The sequence below is a fragment of the Cuculus canorus genome, chromosome 20 (assembly GCF_017976375.1).
Source record: "Cuculus canorus isolate bCucCan1 chromosome 20, bCucCan1.pri, whole genome shotgun sequence".
In the NCBI taxonomy this organism is placed as follows: Eukaryota; Metazoa; Chordata; class Aves; order Cuculiformes; family Cuculidae; genus Cuculus; species Cuculus canorus.
Window position 1 is genome coordinate 5,469,082 of NC_071420.1, and position 21,873 is coordinate 5,490,954.

Consider the following 21,873-nt stretch of genomic DNA (forward strand, 5'->3'; position numbering starts at 1 on the left):
CCCAGCTCTGCTTCCTTCTCCGGTCACGCTCCAGCCCCTCAATTGCCTTCCTGGAGTGAGGGACCCAAACTGAACCCAGGATTCAAGGTGTTCAGTTTTGAACCCTTCACTGCAAGAGAGAAAGTGAAGTCCAATCTAATTGTAGTTTTTGAAAGTTAGGCCAAGTGTCCCTCTGATAACATGCTTTTTTATAGCGTGTTTTCTTTCAGACCATGTTTTTTCCACACTGTTCATTCTTTGGAGACGATAACGCTTTGTGTTCAGGCCGATCTGTGTGGAACAGAGGTGTTTTTTCCTCTGATGCCCTGTTTGCAGCCTTTCCCCATCCCAAATGCAGGGTCAGGCAGAGCTGGCGGCAGCTCCCAATCAGCAAGAGTTGGGACAGTTGTGAAGTTCAGAATAACATTGAAATTAGTCCTTGGGAAGTAATAGAACATAGATAAACGTCTGGGAGGATTTATCCACGTGCACATAAGCGGGACTCTCTCCTGCCCCGGCTCCTGCCTGGCTGCATGTGCCCCATGGAGCTCGCGTCGCCCAGCCTGAAACAGCAACCCAAGCCTTAGGGAATCCATTCCCCGGCGTTTTCAGTATAGGGACATGACGCCACAGAAACGTCAAACCGCCCCAGGCTACAGCAGGGCCGGGCGCACGGGGCAGGTGCCCCTACCGGGGGCCGGACGGCAGCACGGGCTGCAGGGACAGGGGCGCTGCCTCTTGCCGGTGCCCGCGAACCGGACCGAACCCCACGAGGCCTCTTTAAGGGCGCCGGGAGCTCCCGCGGGGCGGTGCCGCGTGGGAGTCACGTGGGCGTGGCGTGGCGGAAGCCCATTGGCCCGCGGTCCCCCCCACCGCCCGCTACAATCAGCTGTTACTGGGGCGAAGGGCAGGAAACGGCCTTAAAGGGGCAACGGTCTAGCGCGCCCACCCACTGCCCGACCCGCCGCCCCTGCTCGGTCCACGGCAGTCACACGGGGCGGAAGCGTTGTGGGGAATCACGGGACCTCCGTGGGTGCCCATCGCCGGGCCGGGCAGCCCCTGCACCCCGCTCCCCCACTCCCAGACCGATCCGGCGGCCGCGGCCGCTTTAAGGAAGTTGCCCAGTCACGGCGCGGTGCTGCCAAGTCCCCGGGGTCATCCGAGTCCGCGCGGCACCGCCCCCTGCGCGAGCCCATTGGCCCGCGCCGACCGGCTCTCACTTCCCATTGGCCGCCGACTTCGAGCAACTTCTGGGAAGCGGGGCTGTGGCCGCGGCCCCAAGCGGCACCGCCCGAGGGCGGTGGGACAGGGGGGAGAGGCCCTGCCACATCGCCTCAACCCGCTCGGGGCCTGCCCTGCGTGACGGGCCCTTTAAGAGCCGCTCCCCCCTCCCCGCGTCGCCTCCTTTTCTCGCTGGAAAATGCCAACTCACAGCACGCGGGGCATGCCGGGAGCGCCGCCTGACTACAACTCCCAGCATGCACCGCGGAGGGGCGCTTCCTGGTTGGGCACGGTGGGCGGGGCAAAACGCCCGCTTTGGGGTTTGATTGGCTGGACGGCGGGGCGCGCCGTCCGCCCATTGGCGCGGGCGGACGTCCATCGCGGCAAGGAGGCGTGGCTTGTAGGGGCGTGGCTCTCCCGGCCTCGCCGGGCGGCGATTGGCCGGGGCGGGGCCGGTGGGTGGCTGCGTCATCGCTCCGCCAGCTGATCCGAGACGGAGCCGGCGCGGCGGGGGGAGCGGCGGCGCCGGGGGCACCGGCAGCACCGGGGCTGAGCCGCGTGGGGCAGGTGGGTCCCGCTGCGCGTTGAGGGCAGCTGAGCTGTTCACCGGGGGTTCCCGGTAGCCCCACTGGAGAAGGTTACCTTCCCCCGGGGCAGGGCGGCGGTGGGGGCTCAGCTCGGTGCCAGCCTCCCGGGGGTCCCGTCTGAGCCCCTCGCCCCTGGTGGCGGCACGGGGGTTGGGGCCGGGGCCCGACCCTCGGGGCAGGGGGGTCCCGGTGGGGCGGGCGGGGCCGAGGTGGGGCCGCCCCGCGGCGGGCGGTGGCTGCTCCCCCTCCGGGGGTGACCTTCACTCCCGCACCGGGCGGGGCAGACTTTGCCCCGGGGCCGCTCCCCGCCGTGGGCACCGACCGGAGCATCCCGGGCGCTGGGCGGGAGTGGAGGGACCGGCTTCCACGGAGAGTGGCGGGGAGAGGGGGAGTGTGTCCCGGTTACCGGGGGATCGGTTTTACCGAAGGGAGAGCCGAGGGGGGTGACCCGGTTAAACCGGGAGGGCGGCACAGCGGGGTTTAATAGTGGGGCGAGCTCCCACTAGGGCCGTTCCCGGGGTGGGGAGGGTCTGTCGGTACCGGGAGGGGTTGGCGGGGAGCTCTGCCAGTGGCGGCCACCCCCCCGTCAGCCCCCGGGGCCGGTGGCTCGGCGGCGGGTGCTGATTCACGGGCCGGCGGGGGTGGAGCAGGGCCGGGACCCGCTGGCTGGAATCCGGGCCAGATGTACCCGGCACGCCTGGAATGCTCGGCATCCCCGCCGGCCGCGCCACCGGGGCCCCCCGGCGCCGGGCACGGCCCCCCCGGGGCACCGGCAGCCCTAGAGCCCCCCGGGCACGGCCCCCCCGGGGCCCCACCCTCCCCACAGCTCTCCCCGGGGCACCGGCAGCCCTAAAGACCCCCAGGAACGGCCTCTCCCGAACCACCAGCTCCCCCCCAGCTCCCACCGGGGCACCGGCAGCCCCCCGACTCCATACACGGCCCCCACCGGGGCGTCGGCAGCCCCACACCCCCCTGCCACGGCACCGGGTGGCCTCCCCGCAGCCCCCACCCCACAGCATACACCATGACAGGGACAGTCTCCCTGCAGCCCCCCCACCATGGCACCCACCGACACCCTCAGAGCTCCCCATCGCAGCACCCACCAGGACAGCGGCATCCCTGCAGCCCCCTGACATGGCACCCACCAGGACAGCGGGTGGCATCCTCACAGCAGCCTCCCCGCAGCCCCATGCCACGGTGCCACCCGGGATGCCGGCAGCCTCCCTGCGGCCCCCACCGATATCCCCATCGTGACACCCATTGGGACACCGGCAGCTTCCCTGCGGCCCCCATTGACATCCCCATCGTGACACCCACTGGGACACTGACAGCTTCCCTGCGGCCCCCACCGGCCTCCCCAGGGCCCACCAGGAGGCCTTTGGGGTGATGCCGGGGGAGCTGCTGTGGGGCAGCTGCCAGGGTGGCTGTCCAGGAGGGTTCCCAAGTCTATCTGTCCCCCCACTGGGTCCGCCTGTCCCCCCCAGCAGGGTCAGACCCACAGGGCTTTCCCCACGTTCAGTCGCTGTGGTCAAAGCGCTGAGTGGTGCAGAAAAGGTTTGGTTTCTTTTTTTCCCTGCGTGGAGGGGGAAGCAGCGAGGATCCTGTGCTGGCCCCAGGGCTGACATACTCATCCTCTGACAAAATGACATGGAAAAAGGGCTGCGCTCCCCCAAATTCCCCTGCCGGTGGCTTGGCAGCAGCCGCCTGACAAAGTGTCTTCCCCGGCAGGCAGCTGGATCCCGGCCAGGTGGGACCCTGCCAGTACGGATGCCGGAGGTGAGCAGCCAGGGAATGCCTTAACCCCTACCTGCGGCAGCCTCCCTGCTGGAGTAGGTCACCTTATCTCTTATTTTCCGGCCTTGATTTCCTTGCCCGTTGTATTTTTAGGGCCAGCTGCAGGTGCTGGAGCCGCTTTGGGAGAAGGGAGGGATGGCAAGAGCAGAGGTTGGAGCTGCCTCTGGATCCCCTGCGACAGCGGGCGATTCTGTGGGATCTCAGCCCCGTGGGGAAGGATGAAGCAGTGGATCAGGACTTGGTGCTGGGGTGGGCGAGAAGAGCATCTCTGCTGCCTGGAATGGCTGCTGTGGGTGAGGGCTCAGCTCGGCACAGTTCAATCCTGGCTCTGATGCATGTGTTCCCCCTTCCCAGGTGCTGCCGTGCCATCCTGCTCCTGGCTAACCAGCACCAGTTCTTCAGTGGCAAGCTTTATGTCCTTCTCAGTAGCTAAAGCTGCCAGTTGAAGAACTGTTGAATGTAGCCACTCTCTTCTTATCACCGGAATCTCGGATGTCAGCCGGACCCACGCCCTGAGCAACCAGGATGAGCCAGGCTGCAGCGTCTTCTGGATTTGAGGGCTAAGGATGAGCCCAACCGGGATGAAGAAGCCTCTTTGCCACCTCCAAAGAGTGCCTTGGCTGGGGGATTGCCCAGCAGCCCTGCCAGCGGGGCTGTTGAACGCAGTCCCCCCTGCTGGTGGGGTGGCTGAGATGACTGGAGAAGACCAAGAGAGGCATTAAACTTTTTCTATTTTGCTCAACGGTTCAATTTTAGGAAGTTTATTGCCCGTGGGGTGCGCAGATCTGCTGGGTGGGAGGTTCCTGCGGGGCTGTAGTGCTGGAGCTCAGTCCCCAGACGATGCCACATTGGGGGGCCACAAGTGGAGGGTTGGTTTTTCAGGTCTCCTTCGTTTGTCCTGAGTGAGAGGTGACCCGAGACTGGGTGTAGCACACGGGACTGTCCTGCCGCTGAGCTCGAGAGCAGGATTAGTCCTGCAACATGCCAGGCTGTGGGACGGAGCCAGTGGAAAGGGCCGGCTCCACACCCACGCTGCCCTGGTGTGGGTCGGCGCTGGGCGCGGTGGAGCCGGCAGTGAAGTGGGTGACTCAGGGACGAGTCACGCATGGCCCCAGATGTCTGTTCCAGGAACCACCATCCCGCAAGGCTGAGCAGCTCTAACTGCAGCCGGCCCTGGGGCAGTGCCAGGATTCCAGGTATTTGGAGCTGGAAGCGCTGAGAAGGGCCTGGGGGAACCTTGTTGGGTTCCTCCATGCTCCAGGCTCTGGACAGAAGCAGAAGACTGCCCTGAAGGGGACTTGGAAGCTGCTCTCCAGGATGGAGATGCCCCTGCCATGCAAGGGCGAAGCTGTACAGCTCTCCTGTGGTTTAGTGCAGGGTGAAACATCTCTGTGGACCCAGCAAGGTCTCCTGGGAGCCTCTGCACCCCTGGAGGTGCCTCTCCCATGGGATTGCCAAGACTCCCGCCTCCCAGGCTGCCGTGGTGGCTGGGAGGCAGAGGAGCGTCTGTGCTGCTGCTCCTCAGGGCCTGCCAGGAAGCGCGTGGCTCATCCCAGCTCTGAGAGCAGGCGAGGAGGAATGACCTTGGGCTGAACCAAGTCTGCACAGCCTCGGCTAAATCTGCCTGTCCACCCTCTAGGGCTGCTACCACATTTTGTCAACCGGTGATGAGCAGAAAATGGCATGGTGTCCATTAAGTGGTAAAAGCAGAGCAAATCTTGTCCTGGGATCCATCCTTCTTTATATAAAGCAGCTCTGCGTGGTCTGTGCTTGCTGATGGCTGTAAGAAGCAGAGTTCCTTTGAGGTCGCTGTCACCTGGAGAGAGTGGGGCTCCTGAAGCCCCTCGGATCGCTCTCTGAGCAGAAGGAACCATGGATCAAACCTGCAGCTCGAGGTTTGCCTGCTGCAAGTCCATACCAAACAGCTGGTGCCCGTTCAGCGCCTTCTGGAGTGCACTGAGGGGTCTAAAAGGGGTGAGTGAGTGGGTGTGAGGGGCCTGAGGGCAAGAAGGAGCCGTCCCATGCGTGGAAGCGTGGTGCTTTTGTTGAGTGGTGTGGAGGGGAGCTGTGTGCTCTGGTCACCAGTGTTGCCTTGGTATATGGGGAATGCTTGGATTTGCTTCTTCCTCCTGTCATCACGATGGACTGACCAGCTCTGCTGAGTTCCAGCTCTTTCCCTGGTATGATGCAGCTATTTCAGGGGCAGACGCTTGCCCTGAGCAGCAGCCCTGAGGTCAGGAAATGTAAAACGCCACCTTTACGGTCAACTTTTCATACGTGATAAGGTGCCAGAGTGCAGGTTTGTGTTTAACGCAAACCCAGCGTTGCAGGATCTCACCTGCTGAGCCAACAGGCTCGGGCTCTGGCTGGCGCCCGTGTAATGAAAAACCAGAAGGTTTTTAGGCTGACAAAGTAAGTGTCCCTGCAGGAGCTCACCCAGCTCGGGGGCTTACCCTTCCTCCTGCAAAACCCCATGTGACCGGTGAGTAAGTGCAGCGCTTCCTGCAGAAACACAGCCTTGCTCGCTCTTGCCTTGTGAAAACTCTAGTGTCGCGCCTGTGTTTCCCACAGCTTCTGGCCACCTCCTCAAAGCAGCCAGCATGCAGGGATGCTGCAGGAGAGGGGCATGGACTGGAGCTGGGATCTTTCTCCTGGAGGCTGGCTGCTGTCACGGGGGTGGGAAGCACTCGCTAGTGCAGTATTCGAGGCGGCTGTAGCGATGTCAGCGGGCGCTGCTCGCTCAGAGGTCGGGTGGCAGCCCTCCATCCTTAGGGGTAGGGTGTTTCATATGAGTTCCTGCACTCGGATTGTCTCATTCCCAACTGGGAGAGCAGCTCGCCTTGGTGACAGCTTCCCTCGCTGGGAAAATGTGCTTTTGCAAAGCAGAAGGTCAGCGTGACCGGTGTGCCGAATGAAAGCTCCCTGCCAACAGGAGCAGCAGGGGATGGTGGAGCTGCGAACGTGTGGCTGCTTCTGCCAGCTCAGCCCTGCAGCTGAGCTCCAGGACACGGGCATCTTCCTTCCACCCAGCCTGGTGGATCCCTGTCCAGAAAAGAGAGGAATGCACTGCTTCACTTCACCCCAGCATCCGAAGGAGCAGCCACAGGCTGTCTGCAAACACAAAACGCAGGCGTTGGGTTCAGTTTTTGCTCAGGATTTTATTTCTCTTGTGCCACGTGAAGCTGTTAACACTTGGTTGACCCTGCCCGTCGTGGCAGGGCACGTACGGAGCTTAGCTTGCTGCCAGCGGGGGTGCATTGCAGATGTTGCAGGCCCTGCAAACAAAAGGTAAGTCCGGGATTTGCAGTAAATCATTGGAGTTTGTGTCTTGGGGGGCTGTGCTGGCACAGGGAACGCAGCGCAGAGCTGCCCACCAGCTTGGGCGTCGCTTACTCTGCTTCTTCTTTAGAGATTTGTCTCCCTGAGTATAAAACTTCTGCAATCAGAGACACCGAGGGGTCACAGTTCAGGCTGGCAGCTGCAGTCACGAAGCCATCCCTGAAAGGGAAAGAGGAAGAATGTGGATCTCTTCAGTGCACATAACGGCACAGCAGCATCCCCGGCTGGGTTGGGAAGGCTCGGGGCAGGGTGACGGGGACTGCAGGCGGCAGCGGATCGCCTGGCGCTGCTGGGAGCTGGGCACCGAGCCTGGAGCAGTGGGCAGAGGGAGAGGAGATGTGTCCCAGGCTGCCTGCCCAGCTGGTGTCTTCATCAAAGCTCATCTTCTTCTCTGCTCTGCTTTGCTTTGCTCCAAAACCACCTCACTGCAGGTTCAACGGCAGCCGTGGGAGGTGATGGAAAGCATCGGTGGGCTGGAAGGGAAAGAACTGTGCCCTGTTCCCAGGATGCTGCCGTGCCAGGGCACAAACCAGCCACGGATTCCCTCACCTGATGTAAAAGATCAGGAACTTCTCTTGCTCCAGGCTGCCCTTCACAACAGTATCTGTGTATCCCTCTCCACAGCCTGAAAGAGAGAGCATCGCAGCCCTCAGGGAGCCCCGGAGAGCAGCTGCCACCCATCCCACCTCGGTGCCATCGCAGGTAGGGGCAGAGGGGATGGCACAGCAGGGCTGGGGAGCAGCCACGGAGGCTCTGGACAAGCAGAACTGACACAAAGCTACAGGATTGCACCACAACCCCAAACCTCTCCTTGGCTTGGAGAGAGAGTTCTTTCTCCTTCATGACCTCTAAGCCACCAGAGATCAGCAATGAACAAGAGCTGTGGGTAAGCTGTAGGACCAGAGCTCAGAAACGGGATTTGCAAACCCCACCACGGCAGCCAGGCCAAAACGTGAGCTTCTCCGAGTAAATTCTGCACCCGCTGTGTGTTTACAAGCCCCGGCCCAGCTGGTGGATCAGCAGATCTGCGAAGCAGTTTGGCTGCTCCCATCTCTGCCCCCTCCTACCTGCGTAGCGGATGCTTTTTCCAAGCATGGTGGTCCAGAAGAAGGGGACGGTGTGCAACTGCTTCTCTCTCTTCAGCATGTTTAAGGCAGCAATGTGACCTGTGATGAAACATCATGTTCCTTTCAGGTCCTCAAAGAAGTTCCCCATGCCTCTCGCTACCCTTCTGCCCCGTTCCGGTGTCCAACGGGAGCTCGACAGCGAGGCGGCCGCCCTGTCTCACCATGTGCCTCAGCCACCTGCTGGTGATGGATGCTTTCCTGCTTCCCGTTGAGCAGCGCCACTGGAAAGGAGACCACATCCCCCGCAGCGAAGACGTTTGGGATGTTGGTTTGCATGCGCTAATGGGACAAAAAGCAATTAGTGCAGGGACGAAAGGGAACGGATTGGGAGTGGACCAGGGATGCGACTCTCGGCTGGCACTCACCAGGTCCACCAGGACGGCACCTTTGTCATCTCGGGCGATGGAGGTGCCCTTCAGAAATGTTGAGTTTGGGGACACCCCTGCAGGGAGAGGAGTAAGGGCAAAGGCTCTGGGAAGGCAGGACGCTTGGCTTTGGCCCTACAGCGGGCGCCTGCCCGTGCTCACTGTTCAGCCTGCTTGGAGCAGGGCAGGTTGCAGCAGTGACCGGGGCTTGGGCTGGTGCTGATCCACTCCAGGGGCCATAACACCAGAACAAAGCATGTTCCGATGACCCAGCAGTGCCTACGGAGCTCAGCAAGCTGCGAGTGTAAGCGGCTCTCCTCCTGCCAAGAGTTTGCTGAGGGGCGACTGACTTGCTCCGGGTGTTTGGGACCAAGAGGGAGGGTTGGATGATCAGCGAGTGGGAAACAGACTGCAGGGAATGGTGTTCTGGGAATGCACTGGGATGCTCTGGGCTTGCTGGCTGTTCTCCCCATTCCCAAAGCCACTCTCCTCTTCCAAGTGGAGTCTCTTACCAATTCCCAGCACTACCACGTCTGCAGATAGCTTCTCTCCACTGGCAAGAACAGCCTCCGTGACCTAGGAAGGAAGCAAGAATCAGTAACAAAGGGTTAAAAACTCTGTCCTCATTTCCACAGCCTCCCTGCTGCCTCATTCTTTGCTGCCTTTTCTCTTCCCCAGGTTGAGATCACCTTGTTCGACTAATGTGTGTTACAAGGAGTTTAAGAAGCGATCATGAGATGCGAACACATCTCGGTGTCCTTTGCGCCCCAGGGTTGTGCTCGATGAAAAGAAATGTGAGGGTCTAGAGAGGGAGAGGAAAACCCATGGGAGAGGAAAACCTGGATGCTGGCACTGGGTTGTACCTCAGTTTCCCTAAAGTTAGCGGGTCAGGGATCCCAATGGCATAACCAACCTTTCCATCTTTTCCTTTCAGCTCCCGGAGTTCTGTTTTCATGTAAAACTTCACCCCTTTATTTTGCAGCATCTGTTAAAAAGGAAGAGGAAGCTGGTTTGAGGATTGAGTAGGAAATTCCAGGCTGTACTGCTGTAAAAGCAGCCGGACACAGCCCAAACCCAGGCAGGGGGCTCTGCTGCTGCTCCAGGCTGGCGCTGGGCGCCGGGAAAGCTGGCTTTGCTCTGCTATCCTGGTCAGGATTGGTGCATGAGGTGGGTCTGGGATGAAGCAGGGCTTGGGGATGGAGCTGAGCCGGGAAGAGTGATGTGTGCCTGCCCGAGCCGTGCGCTCATAGCTCCTTCGGAGAGCGGGGTGTGAGAAAGGCGGCAGGGATATGATTTAGGGCTGGATTTCTTGGGCTGTTGGGGATCACGAGGCTGCTTGGATAACACGTTCTCCGTCCTAGAAAATAGCACCAGGTTTTCCTAACCTTCATGGCAACGCTTCCAACCTGAGGACCCAGTACTTTCTGGAAAGGAAATTCCTTTCTTTCCACCACTGAGACGGTACCAGCCTTGTCCGAGAGGAAAGCAGCCACCTCCATTCCTGCAAGGGAAAGGCGTGCCCGAGGTGAGCCGGCTGCAAGCAACAACCTGCACCCTCCTTCTTGGAAACCTTTTCCCTTCCCAGGTGAGGAAAACAAATTTGTTGTAGTGTCAGCGCTAAACTGCCCCTCTCTGCATTTTCTGGGCTGAGGTATTTTCCTGCCCCCTATTCTTCATTTTCACACCCTACAGACCGGGATGTTAGGAAATACAGAGAACAGCTCCCGGTTGGGTATGGAAGAGTTCCCTTTCCATGCCTTGTCCCCTCATTTTCCCAATGCTTCTGGGAAGTCTAGCTCTTCTGAAGGACGCTGACCCTTTTGTAAGGTGTTGTTTCCCTTTGTCCATACCCAGAAACTGTTTATAGCTCTCACAGTTTCTGGCTGTCAGAGGGAGCACATGCTGTGGAATTCATCCCTCCACCAGCTGTAGGGCTCCGGAGAGGAACCAAGGCAGGCAGTGAATGAACATCTTTCCTCTGAGGGCCTTTAGTTGATCTGCATGTGCAGCAGAAGTGGGTTTCAAGGCTGTCCCTGGTGCCTTGAGATCCACTCCAGCCTGGTACCTACGAACGAAGCTCCTATGATCACCAGATTCTTCCCAACTGCCAGCTCTGAGATCTTGTTAGACTCTTCTGGGGTATGGAGAGTGCATACGTTCTGCAGGTCGGCACCTGGGACTTTGAGGAAGCTGGAGCTGGAGGAGATACCTCTCATGATCAGAAATTAAACAGAATAAGGTGGGAGCACAAACCCATGCAATCTCCTGACTGTATCATCCCATCCCATCCTGTCCTGTTATCTTGTCTCCCACCATCTCCCTCCCACACACCTCTTGGAAGATCTCCACACCCCGGTGTTGGCCCATCTTGCCCCGTCAAAAACCATGTGTGTAACCATTGTTGTGTGCACTCACTGGCAGCCTGTTGCAATGAGCAGCTGATTGTACTTCTGCGAGGACCCATCCATGAACTGGACTTTCTGCTTCTGGAAATCCACCGACACTGCCTGCAGGAGAAAGGAGGCAAAGCTCCAACAGGTACTTCTGGTCCACAGGTGTCTTCCTACACCAACCCATTCTGCTTGCCCGTGACTACGTGCCCCGTTTCTGGACACTCAGGTGAGATGAGGAATGCTGAGGTCCTGTCTCTCGCTTCCTACAGGTCCTAGGCTTTAGGAGCACTAAGTGTGATGGCACTAAATCCGTGTTCCTCTCGGGGCAGGGGGTGCAAGGGGCTGGTTTCAAGGATCACTTGCTTTGCCCATGTGATGGGCACGTTTGTCCGTGGGTAGCCGAGATCAGCGCTCCACCCAAAGCAAGCACACATCCCTAGCACTGACCTTGAAGAGCTGTCCCAGGAGATAAAGTTTGTATTTAAGCAGAGCCCTAATTTCTCTCAAAGTGGCGCTGTGCCCACAGGGGTTGGCGTCCCCTCCTCAGGGCAGGGACAGGAGCACCCACAGGGGACTGAGTCAGCTGCTCTTTTGTACCTCTTTCTCTCTCCAGAGCTCTATGCAACGAGCATGGAGGAATTCAGGCTTCCTCAGGTAGATGTCTTCAGCTTTCAAGTTCATGTTCTGGAAATAAAACAGAAATATGAAACAAAGCCCTTCTTGCAGCCAGTGGAACCGTTGCGGCGTTTACTGGGAAGTGAGTTTGCACAGGAGGCAGATATTGTATTGGTAAATCACAGCTCCCCACTCTGCCCCATCCCTTCATCATCCTGTTCCCCCTTATCAAAAAACATCAACTCAAACTCTAGCGGGAAGATCTCGGTGAAAGGGGTTGAAACTTTCGCTTATGGTGAACTCTTCATGGGTGGACCCTTCCAACCCAAACCGTTCTATGACTTTGATCAAAGACCTTCTGGGAGGAAGAAGTGGAATGTTATCTGGATATGGTACCCCTCGGGTGCCTCAGTGCTCCTGCTGCTTGGCCACAACGGCTCACTCAACTGCTCAGCCTGGTCCTGGGTGTGGGCCATGTCCCAGTTTCACACATGGTACCCAGGCACAGTCCTGCCCTCCTCGCATACCAACCTTGCTCAGTTTGGCCTTATCGTACGGAACATGTTTCTCTTTGGTGGCCATGATGATCCTGCCGGTAAAGCCCTCTTGGCGAAGTGTCTCTGCGCACACCAGGGCAGCCGCACCTACAAGAGATGCTCATCTCAGCCCTCTTACACTGAGTAGGAGGAAGAAGGCAAGTTCTTCCTGGAGAAGAACTCACAGCACACGTGGGGTCAGCACGGTACAGACCGCTTCGCTCACCTCCCCCCAGAAGCAGCACCGTGTGCTGGCTGAGAAGGCATCGCTTGCTTGCGTCCTTCACCCTGCGGCTGCTTTCAAGATCCTGGAAGAAAATGAGAAATGTTGAAATGACACCTAGCCCGGAGTGCTGCTTGTGCTTGGAGACAGCAGGTAAGGTCAGTACCTTCTTTTTTGCTGTAACAAACACTTTTCCATCTTCCACTGATACCTGAAGGGGTGAAAGGAGAGTACGCTTAAGCAGTGCATTCGTGAGATGGTGGTGGGATCTTTCCTTGGAGGTTCTGGTCTGCTGGACCGCCTGTTTCTGATACACTGAGAGTGACGTATAGGGATCTTGGATGTCAAATGATGCTCAGGAGCTCCTGAGCCTTTCTCCTCATCCCAAGCTCAGGAAAAGCTGTGCTGGTGGTAAAGGACACCAGGATGTACAGCATCGCTTTTGATTGAAGGGAGACTCAGGGCAGGGAGTTACGCGATCCAAACAAATCATCCCATGTGTAGCTCTGTGTGACCTGGAGCATGGAGCTGTGGCCAGGGCAAAGGCCTTTCAGCTGGTGTCGGGAACACAGCGCTTGTGAGGGTGAATGAACATGGGTGGTATGGTGGACATGGCCCAAGCTGGGAGGAAGAAGAGACAAGAAGTCACCTTAAAGCAGGGAATACAGTCCAGAGAAGGGTACTCCTCGATGTCCCCAGTCTTGATGTTAAAGCAGGCGCCGTGCCAGGGGCAGCGCAGCCTCTCCCCTCTCAACACTCCTGCAATAGAAAAGCCCCCCACAACTGAGTGGTCAGAGTGGACTTCCCTGATGTGGCTCGTCCCCCCTGCCCACAACCAGCGTCACCTTTGCTGAGCGGGGCGCCGTAATGGGGACACTTGCTGCCCAGGGCACTGAACTGCTTCCTGTTCCTCACCAGCAGCACCGGGTAGCCGGCAACCATCACCTCCAAGAGTCTGCAGGAGAGGTGGAGAGCCGACAAGATGCTCCTTCAGCCATCAACATGGTGGGTGTTGCCGTAGCGATGCCACCTCTGTTGCCAGAGCTCAGCCTCCCCAACCAGGTACTCACTCTCCATCCCCAACGTCATCTTCCTTGCAGACCTCGGTGGTGATGGTGTCATCACAGTCCATGCCAGCTCCTGCGGGCGAGCAGAGGGAAGGGTTTTCACCTGTAGGCTCTGCCTTTCGCCTCTCAGCAGACGGTCCTCCCCATGCACCCGTGTGCCGTTGCTGCGAAATCCCACCCCAAAATGCAGGGTCACCACCCCCCAGCTGGGAGTGGGTCATAGAATCGTAGCATCACACAAGGATTTGAGTTGGAAGGGATCCCAAAGCCCATCCAGTCCCACCCCCTGCCATGGGCACGGACACATCCCACTGGATCAGGAGCTCCGAGCCCCATCCAACCTGGCCTTGAACACCTCCAGCAATGGAGGTGTCACCACTGCTGGATGGATGAGCATCCAGGGATGGAGCAGTCACCACTGCTCTGGGCAACCTGGGCCAGGGCCTCCCCACCCTCACAGCAAAATATTTCTTCCTAAGATCTCATCTCAATCTCCCCTCTTTCAGCTCAAAACCATTACCCCTTATTCTGTCCCTGCACTCCCTGATCCAGAGCCCCTCTCCAGCTTTCCTGGAGCCCCTTTCAGCGCTGGCAGCTGCTCTAAGGTCTCCCAGAGCTTTCTCTTCTCCAGGCTGAACAACCCCAACTCTCCCAGCCTCTCTTCACAAGGGGTGTTCCCGACCTTCGATCATTTTTGTGACTCTCTTTGGTAGATCGGCACCGCCCGCTCAATGGGTCCCAAACTCCAGCAAAATACCCTCAGGTGGCAGAAAACACACATTTGCCCCTTTTTAAAACTTGTGTCCCTACCTAAAGCCCATTCCTCTGCCCTTCTCTCCTCTGATTTAACCCCATTTTTCTTTTCAGCTCCGTGTCCCATTAAACTCAACTGCGGCACAGGGTGAGCGAGCAAACATGATTAATGACCGCTGCAAAGAAATACAATTATTTCTGGCGAGGTGCTGCCACCGTAGCCCGCGGCTCCTCCAAATCAGGGTCTGGGAGAGCTGCCTCAGCCTCTCCGAAACCTCCTCAGCGTCTGTGAGAGATATTATTCATGCTAATTGCCACAAAAGCTGTAATCCCTGCCCAAATTGCCTCCTCCAGTGCTAGAGAAGAGCCAAACCTTGATCCTTAGAGCTCTCCCTGCCTTAGTAATCAGCTGTGAGGCTGATTAGAAACCTCTCTCTCTGTTTTGGGGGACAAAAAGGCAAGAAACGGAGCAGAGGAGGGTGGCTCAGAGTGGGTTTTGGTGCAAGGTGTTGGCTTGCTCCTGCAATCCCCTCCGTGCCGCTGCCTGGCTCCAGGTCCCTTAGGAGAAGCATCCATGAGTACTCACCCAGCCGCACCGTGGGGCAACCCGGGACCCGTCCTCCGAGTCAGGAAGCCACTGCCACCACCATCCGTGGGTTTCTCCTCTGCTGAGGTGCCACCCTGGTGTCTTACGGCAAGCGCCGTCGCCGCCGCCAGCCCACGGCTGGGTGATGCCCTCCTGGAGTTGCACAACTTCCCTGTCCATCAGGAGGTGCATCTCCTGGAAGCTGCCTGCCAGCAGCGCTTATCTGATTTCTGCAACTGCTCTGCGCCTCATTAAGGGTGTATTTTCTTGGGGTTTGGAGTTGCAAAAGAGTTGAGGGCACGTAGGAATTATGGCGCAGGTGTGGTCTGAAGACGGGGTGCGTCATGTGCCATGTGAACTGAAACTGGAGTGGATGCAGTGATAACCCACCGCATCCTCCCGTTTTCTTGGGTGAAAGCGCTCTAGCTCAGCACAAGGTGGGTTTGCAGCACTTTGGGATGAATGACTCCTTTTTCCTATTTCTTTAACATAGAAAATAATTCAATTTGCTCTTTTTTTTATAAGAGAAAGCCCCTCTCTTTCCATTCATTTTGAGGAACGTGAAGTGTTCAGCTCCTTCGCACATCCCTCAGGTGCCGGCTCTGCTTCTGGCCCAGTCCACCCATGCCCAGGAGCATTGTCCCACCATCGCTTGGTCCATGAAGGATGGCACAGAGCATCACGCCGCTTGCTGTTCTATTTTTGCAGCAGGAGTGGGAGTTGCAGAAAAAAACAGGAGTAACTTCTACGCTGTTTGCGTCTACTCTAGTTCTTATCTCCTTTTCACAGTCGCTATGTCTCACCACCTTAAAATACACCTCAAAATTTAGTGGGAGGGGGTATAGTCACCAGCAGGGTCCTTCCATCATCTCCTCGCAGAACGGGAGCTTCGCAGGGACCGGCTTCATGCCAAATTCAGCACGTGGGAGGGATAAAAACCCTTTGATGGACACGGCCCAGAGAAGAGGGAAGGCACGGGGATGCCCGGTAAGTGCAAGATGGTTGTTTTGTGAAGCAGCTGGCTTTGTTGGACCTGCCAAACCGTAAGCACACCTTCTTTTAGCGCCGAGTACCAAGCGCGGCCGTGCAAAGAGTGATCTTAGCCCATGGGCAACGCACGCCCATGATGGGCATAGGTACAAGGTATTTTCTCACACTGCCAGCGAACAGCTTTTGGGCTTTGCCTGCCTGGCCAGGAGCCTGAATGTGAAGCAATTTGGCTGCCGAACGTCCCTGTTTAAACTCTCTGTAATTATTCCCCAGAGCGCATTCCCACGTGGTGGAGAAGCAGCAGCGCTCGCGGAGGCTTTCTCTGACTCAGCAGAAATCACTGGAAAAATGTTGTTTGCTTATGGATGAAAGCCGCAGCGCCCTGGCAAAGCGGCAGGTACGAAGGTGTGCAGGAGAAGCCAAGGTGGACCTTGGTCCTGTGCCATAGGGTTTGCACGGTGGGGCCGAGCATCTCGTTGTGCCGCTGGGTACCAAAGGATGCAGCCAAACCCCTGGAGAAGGGCTTTGGTAAAGGGCCAAAGGCAAAACAAAAATGCCCATCTGTGACAGGGGCAGAGATGACGGCAAAGGATAGAAGGTTGAAAAGGATTTGGGATGTAAGAGGGAAGGTTTGGGGTAGTGAGAGGGATGCTGGGTTACCACATCGCTGAGAGCCAGCACCTAAGAACACACAAGATGCTCTCGAGGGATGCAGGCAATGCGATGGTATGGGAGGCAGGTTTTCGGGCAGATGCTCTGTAAGCATCTTCTAGTCCTTTGTTAGATAACCCAGAAGGACACAGAGTGGTTAAGACTTTTACTTGTAACACAGAGCAACATTAAACATAGGAAGGAAGAGAGCAAAAGGAAGCGGTGCCCTCAAACGCAAACTGAGCCCAGGTAGGCACTGGAAATCTCTGACCAGAGCTGCCACCCACGTTGATGCTGACTCACACAAGCTGCTGAGCTGCTCTTCTATCTTATTAGATATCTTCTCTTCCGCTGTGTCTCTCCGGTGTTGTCAGCGCTCTGGAAAATTCAAGTTTAGAGGTGATGATTTAATGACGATAGCTCTCCTCCCTTTGAGGTCCTGTCCCTGACAACCACCGCTGCGCGTTTTTTCACGCTGTAACGCAGCTGTGGCTGGGGGGGGGGGATGTATCCCTGTCCCGCTTTCGCTTTTCCCCAGCTTGCTCAGGTCAGGGTCCTTCCCTCGCAGATCAGTCCATTTTAACCAGCTGTTACCTACAAACTCGCGTGTTATTGGAGCTCGTTCAGGCGCGGGAAGAGGAAGCGAGGAGAAAACAGCAGCAGAGCTAAAATGATTAACGGCCCGCCACGCTCAGAACAGCTTGGTTTGTGATATTAATAATGAGTGAATCCAGGAGGGAGCCCAACGTGTTCCGAGCCGCAGAGCCGGCAGCAGCAGGAGATGCAGTTAGGAAGCTCCCGTGCTTATGCTCGTTGTGCAGGAGGACTGAGTGGGCTCGGCAGCGTGTGATGCTGCGTGGAGCGGAGGGACTGAGATGTGCTTCCCCCTTGCAAGGCTCGTGCTGAGCCTGTCTGAGATGCAAAAGTATCACGCGGTCATAAATACACCGTGATGCAACCAGAGAGGACATAGCTACCTGTCTAAACTTATTGAAGTTTGAGGATGGTGACCTAAACAGGGAAAAAAATGTTTATCCCACAAGGGAAGAAGACATTGAAAAGGAGATATCAAGTGGGAATGAATTTGCTTACAGGGTATATTCTTATATACATATATACATATATATAAGAATAATCACATGTGATGAGACACACTTTCTTCCTAAGAATCCATATCTGGTGATGGTGGAAGGCAGGACACCACCTGGCCCCACGTTTCACTGTTCACCACAAGGGAAGAAGGAACCTGAACCCTTCCTCATCGCAGCAGATGAACAGTTTGGAAAGCAGGGAGGTTTGGGGCGTGTCAGTTCGTGAAAGCAGAGGAGAAATGTGAGAAACTAACTGTGCTGCTGCGCTCGAAGGGGTTTTGGCAGTCAACGAGGCTGTCGATGGAATGGTTTTTATCCCCTGGCATACCTGGGGAATCGGAACGAGGAGAGACAGCACATGCTCTGCACAGTCACATCTCAGCAGCCGCTTCAGCTCAAGCCCTTGAGAGGCAGCCGAGCCCGCAGTGTCCTTAGGGATGCTCTGCTGTTGTCACAGGTTTCTTCTGCAGGTCCCTTGGGCCAAATCCTGAGAGAAGAAGGCTTAGAGTCCTGGGAAATAAAGAAGGCCAAAAGCAAAAGCATCCAGAGCACCTGGTTTATTTGGAAAGAGCAAAGATTTCAATATCTCCAGGTGGGCTCTGCCTGGGTGGCTCTGGGGTGAGGGTGGTTCAGGCTGCAGACTGAGCACCAGAGCATCCCAGGACTGGGAAGCTCCCAGCAGACAAAGAATTATGGAAGGAACGGTCTGGAGAAGGATGACCAACCTGGGCAGCAGAACTCCTGCAGGATGGATCAGACTCCTGAGGGATGGAAGTGAAGAGTCTTCTCCTAAGGCTGAGCTCGCACAGTCGGATCATTCCCTCTGCCAAACAAGACTGAGCCCTGAGGGCAGTGGTGAAGTGATGCCACTTCGGTGTTTCTTGCATTAAACCCCAGAGTCGTGTGCATGAGAAATGGAGCTCAGGGCTGAGGGAAAAGGTGGTAAAAACTCTCTGCAGTGTCAGTGCCAGCAGAAACCCTTTTCCAGCTCACTGTGTTCACAGACTGATCCTCAGTTCCACCTGGAGAACATCCAGCTTCCACAGCAGGAAGGTGTTGGATGGGGCGGACATTCGAGTTTGCATTGATTTCAGCTCTCTTCACAGCTACCTCTGCAATGCCTGGGCGTGCTTTGCCGTACAGTGTGTGTTTTGCACAGCAGATCCTTCCCTAAGTGTGGAATTACAGATGTTCTGAATGAAAATGTAGATGGATAGAGTGAAGCAGCCAGAATTCCTATGGGTTAGCAGACAGAGCAGCGACACACTTCACCGAGGGATGAAGATGATACCTAATTAAAGTTTGGAAGCCAAGGTGCTTGATTTGTTTTGGGATCTTGGACTCCTCCAATTATTTGAGGTGTGAGCCAGGTCTGGCATTAGATGAGCAGATGGACTTTATGCCTCCCTGAAGGGACAGAGGTGGATTAAGGAAGGCTTTCCAAAAAGAAGAGCGTGACTTTTGCCAGAAGGACTGTGCCGTGTCAGAAGCTCCCACATCTGTTGGAGACAACGAGGCCGTCCTAAGCGGTGTCTGGGAGCAGAGCAGGCTCCTCCTTGTGCTTTTGGCACCCAAACGCCTGCCCAGGACTGGTGGGGAGCATCTGGAGGAGGAAACAGGTTATCTAACAGAATTCATATGAGAGATTAGCAATAAATTGCCAGCTTTTTTACTGGGGAAAATGAGTTATCTGTCCCAGATGTGCAGCAGAGAAACCGAGACCTGCGAGAGGGAGGAAAAAAACATTGTCCAGCTAGTGAAAAAACAGCTGTAGCCTCGATTTACTCCCTGTGAAGCCCCTGCTATGGGATGAGCTGCAGTCCCCGGGGCGTTACGTGATGACCCCAGGCACACGGTGACATCTGGAAAGGGTCCCCTGCCCTGCTGGGCGCAGGCACTGGTGCAGCGCCTGTCACCAGGCTGAGCTGCCTCCCTGCAGGCAATGAGGTCGTTTGGGGACTGCTGGAAATCTGCTCGAAATTTGGGTGAAAAAGGCAATATCTCCAACTAAGGTGGGACTGAGGAGTCCCACCAGCTGCTCTGCCAGCTCTGCAGCGGGCGGCAGGGACCTCTGGTGGCAGCAGTGCCCGGGCACTCCGCTCCCTGCTCTTCTCCAGGGATAAACCTGGCTTCTGAGCCACTGGGATGTGGGGGAAGATCTGTCCTGATCTGGTGGCAAAGGACCTATTTGTAACCAGGCTTAGAAGCCTCCAGCTTGGAAACCATCCTTGCTTAATGCCATCGCCGCAGAGGAAGGGAGAAAAGGAGAGGAAGGGTAAAGAACTTGTAAGAAACCACATTCCGATGGCAAATCCTGGTAAAATTAAGTAAAAACTAGGCTTGAAAGCATCCAAGAAGCACCAGGTGTGGAAGTGCTGCCGGTGCTTCAGCAATGGGATCAAAGTCCCTGAACCAGAGGGTGGTTAATCCCAGCTTAAATTCCTCCCGTGTGGAAATGGGAAGCAAAAGCTCTCCAGTGTCCAGAAACACTCTAACTCTTCACGTCCCCAGGCCTGGCCAAAGTGTTCGTCTTCGGAAGAATAACAGCAGGAATGGAGGAGCCCTTAGGAGTTTGCAGGTGTTCTGTGGTCTGGAGCTTCTCCTGCAGGCAGGGCTGTCACTGCAGAAAGGGACAACAGAGATTCCTGAGGCTAAAGCACCACAGACCACTCCTCATTGGGAAATCAGCTCTCTTTAATTTTATACTGCAATGAATTGTTATGTGATTTCCCCCCTTGGTGCCCAACGTGGCTCCAAGGCGCATCTCCCTTTCCTTGGCGTGTCTTACGCCGGACAGAAATGTCTTTGCGTTTGGCCTTCTCAGTAACAGATGAGCCTACGTGATCCTTCAAGCCCTAATACGTGCGATTATTTATAATCCCTCAAGCAGGCAGCTCTGCCGATTACTTCAGGCAGCATCTCCCTGCCACTTAGCCGCTAGGAAATTACAGTGGCTTTTCCAGCTTTGAAGCAAATTTCTGCTGCATGAACAGATGCTTTTCTGTCAGCTGGGACCGTCTCAGCCCTCTCCTTCAGATCTGATTGAATTGCTCCCCTCGTCAGTGCGTATAGAGTAGAACCACAGAATGGTTCGGGTGGGACGGGACTTCAAAGCCTATCCAGTTCCATCCCTGCCATGAGCAGGGACACCTCCCACTGGATCCAACCTGGCCTGGAACCCCTCCAGGGGTGGATCAGCCACCACTGCTCTGGGCAACCTGGGCCAGGGCCTCCCTACACGCACAGGAGAACCTTTGTCCCTAAGATCTCATCTCAATCTCCCCTCTTTCAGCTGAAAACTGTTCCCCTCATCCTATCCCTGCACTCCCTGATCCAAAGCCCCTTCCCAGCTTTCCTGGAGCCCCTTTCAGCACTGGAAGCTGCTCTAAGGTCTCCCCGCAGCCTTCTCTTCTCCAGGCTGAACAACCCCAACTCTCAGCCTGTCGTCATATAGAAGGTGCTCCAGCCCTCGGATCATCTCCGTGGCCTCCTCTGACCTCACTCCTACAGCTCCATGTCCTTCCTGTGCTGAGGACTCCAGAACTGCATGCAGGACTCCAGGTGAGGTCTCACCAAAGCAGAGCAGAGAGGCAGAATCCCATCCCTCGTCCTGCCGGTCCCATTGCTTCCATCCCTTGTTGATGTTCGCATCCATCACCACAACCAGGGCAGCGTCTGGAAACTCAGACTCCACACGTTTCTGTTTCAGCAAAGAGAAAGTAGAAGACTTCATCCAAAATTAATACCTCAAAGGAGAGACAGAGTTTGACGTTAATCGGTGTGTACACGGTGAGTCATCCCGTCTGCAGAGGAGACACAAGGTCTGCGCAGCAGTTACGCTTCTGGTGGAGACATCAAAAAACAACAAGGGAATGATCAAATAATGAGAAGCTGGTGAAGGAGCGTAGTAAGTAAAGAAAGAAAGAAGTGAAGAGATTGTGACTACGGGATCCTGAATCCTCCCAAAGCCCAGGCAGCAGAGCTGGGGTATCCCAGGCATCGGGAAGCGCCTCTTGGGACCAGATATGGGACAAGGGAGTGGAGGATAACACCCTGTGGTCAGAGAATATTTTTTTTTGAGGTTATCAGGCCTTCTTGCTTGCTCCATGTGCAGCCAGAGCTGGTGAGTGCCTGCGTGAGACCCTCCCACAGTGAGGGACCACATGGCAACGGTTCAAGTGCTTCACCAGCATCACACGCCACGGATACTGTGGGGTGAAGCACCACAGCACGTCATAGGTGAGGTGTTCAGCCACCCGGTGCTACCAAGGTGGAGGAAGGGGGACAAGGAAGGTGTCCCCAGCCCCAGCAGAGATGGGACACCCATGGTGCGCTTGCAGCTGTCTTTTGGGCTGGCTGTAGCGTCTGCCCTGTGATTCCTGGGGAAGGCTGATGCACATCTGGGTGCATGCTCCCCATTCCCTTGATTCTGGAATCCTCAACATAAGAAGGAGGTGGAACTGTTGGAATGGGTCTAGAGGAGGCTACAAAGATGGTCAGAGGGCTGGAGCACCTCCCATAGGAGGAGAGGCTGAGCGAGCTGGGGTTGTTCAGCC

At 56.6% G+C, this 21,873-nt stretch overlaps 1 protein-coding gene and 1 long non-coding RNA gene across 3 annotated transcripts; one reads left to right on the forward strand and one right to left on the reverse strand.

Annotated features, from left to right (window-relative positions):
* Positions 1-5,867: 5,867 nt before the first annotated feature.
* LOC104058698 (apoptosis-inducing factor 3-like) lies at positions 5,868-14,831 on the reverse strand. Of its 2 annotated transcripts, none has more exons than XM_054085369.1 (19): positions 14,586-14,831; positions 13,250-13,319; positions 13,025-13,167; positions 12,829-12,938; positions 12,346-12,390; positions 12,183-12,264; positions 11,952-12,064; positions 11,403-11,489; positions 10,828-10,919; positions 10,478-10,608; positions 9,798-9,913; positions 9,326-9,397; positions 8,925-8,988; positions 8,413-8,489; positions 8,209-8,326; positions 7,988-8,086; positions 7,470-7,545; positions 6,975-7,079; positions 5,868-6,856 (listed from the first exon to the last, which is right to left on the reverse strand). In XM_054085369.1, the coding sequence occupies exons 2-19, from the start codon at positions 13,309-13,311 to the stop codon at positions 6,814-6,816; spliced, it is 1,635 nt and encodes a 544-aa protein (XP_053941344.1). In that variant the 5' UTR covers positions 13,312-13,319; positions 14,586-14,831; the 3' UTR covers positions 5,868-6,813. The 2 variants fall into 2 exon arrangements, with proteins under 2 accessions (XP_053941344.1, XP_053941345.1); XM_054085370.1 differs by having other exon boundaries at positions 5,871-6,856; positions 13,025-13,134; positions 14,586-14,735.
* On the forward strand, positions 9,407-11,945 carry LOC128854200 (uncharacterized). The gene is made up of 5 exons (XR_008453171.1): positions 9,407-9,579; positions 9,774-9,997; positions 10,578-10,651; positions 10,834-10,950; positions 11,419-11,945. It is a non-coding gene; the product is annotated as an uncharacterized LOC128854200 (long non-coding RNA).
* Positions 14,832-21,873: the final 7,042 nt, after the last annotated feature.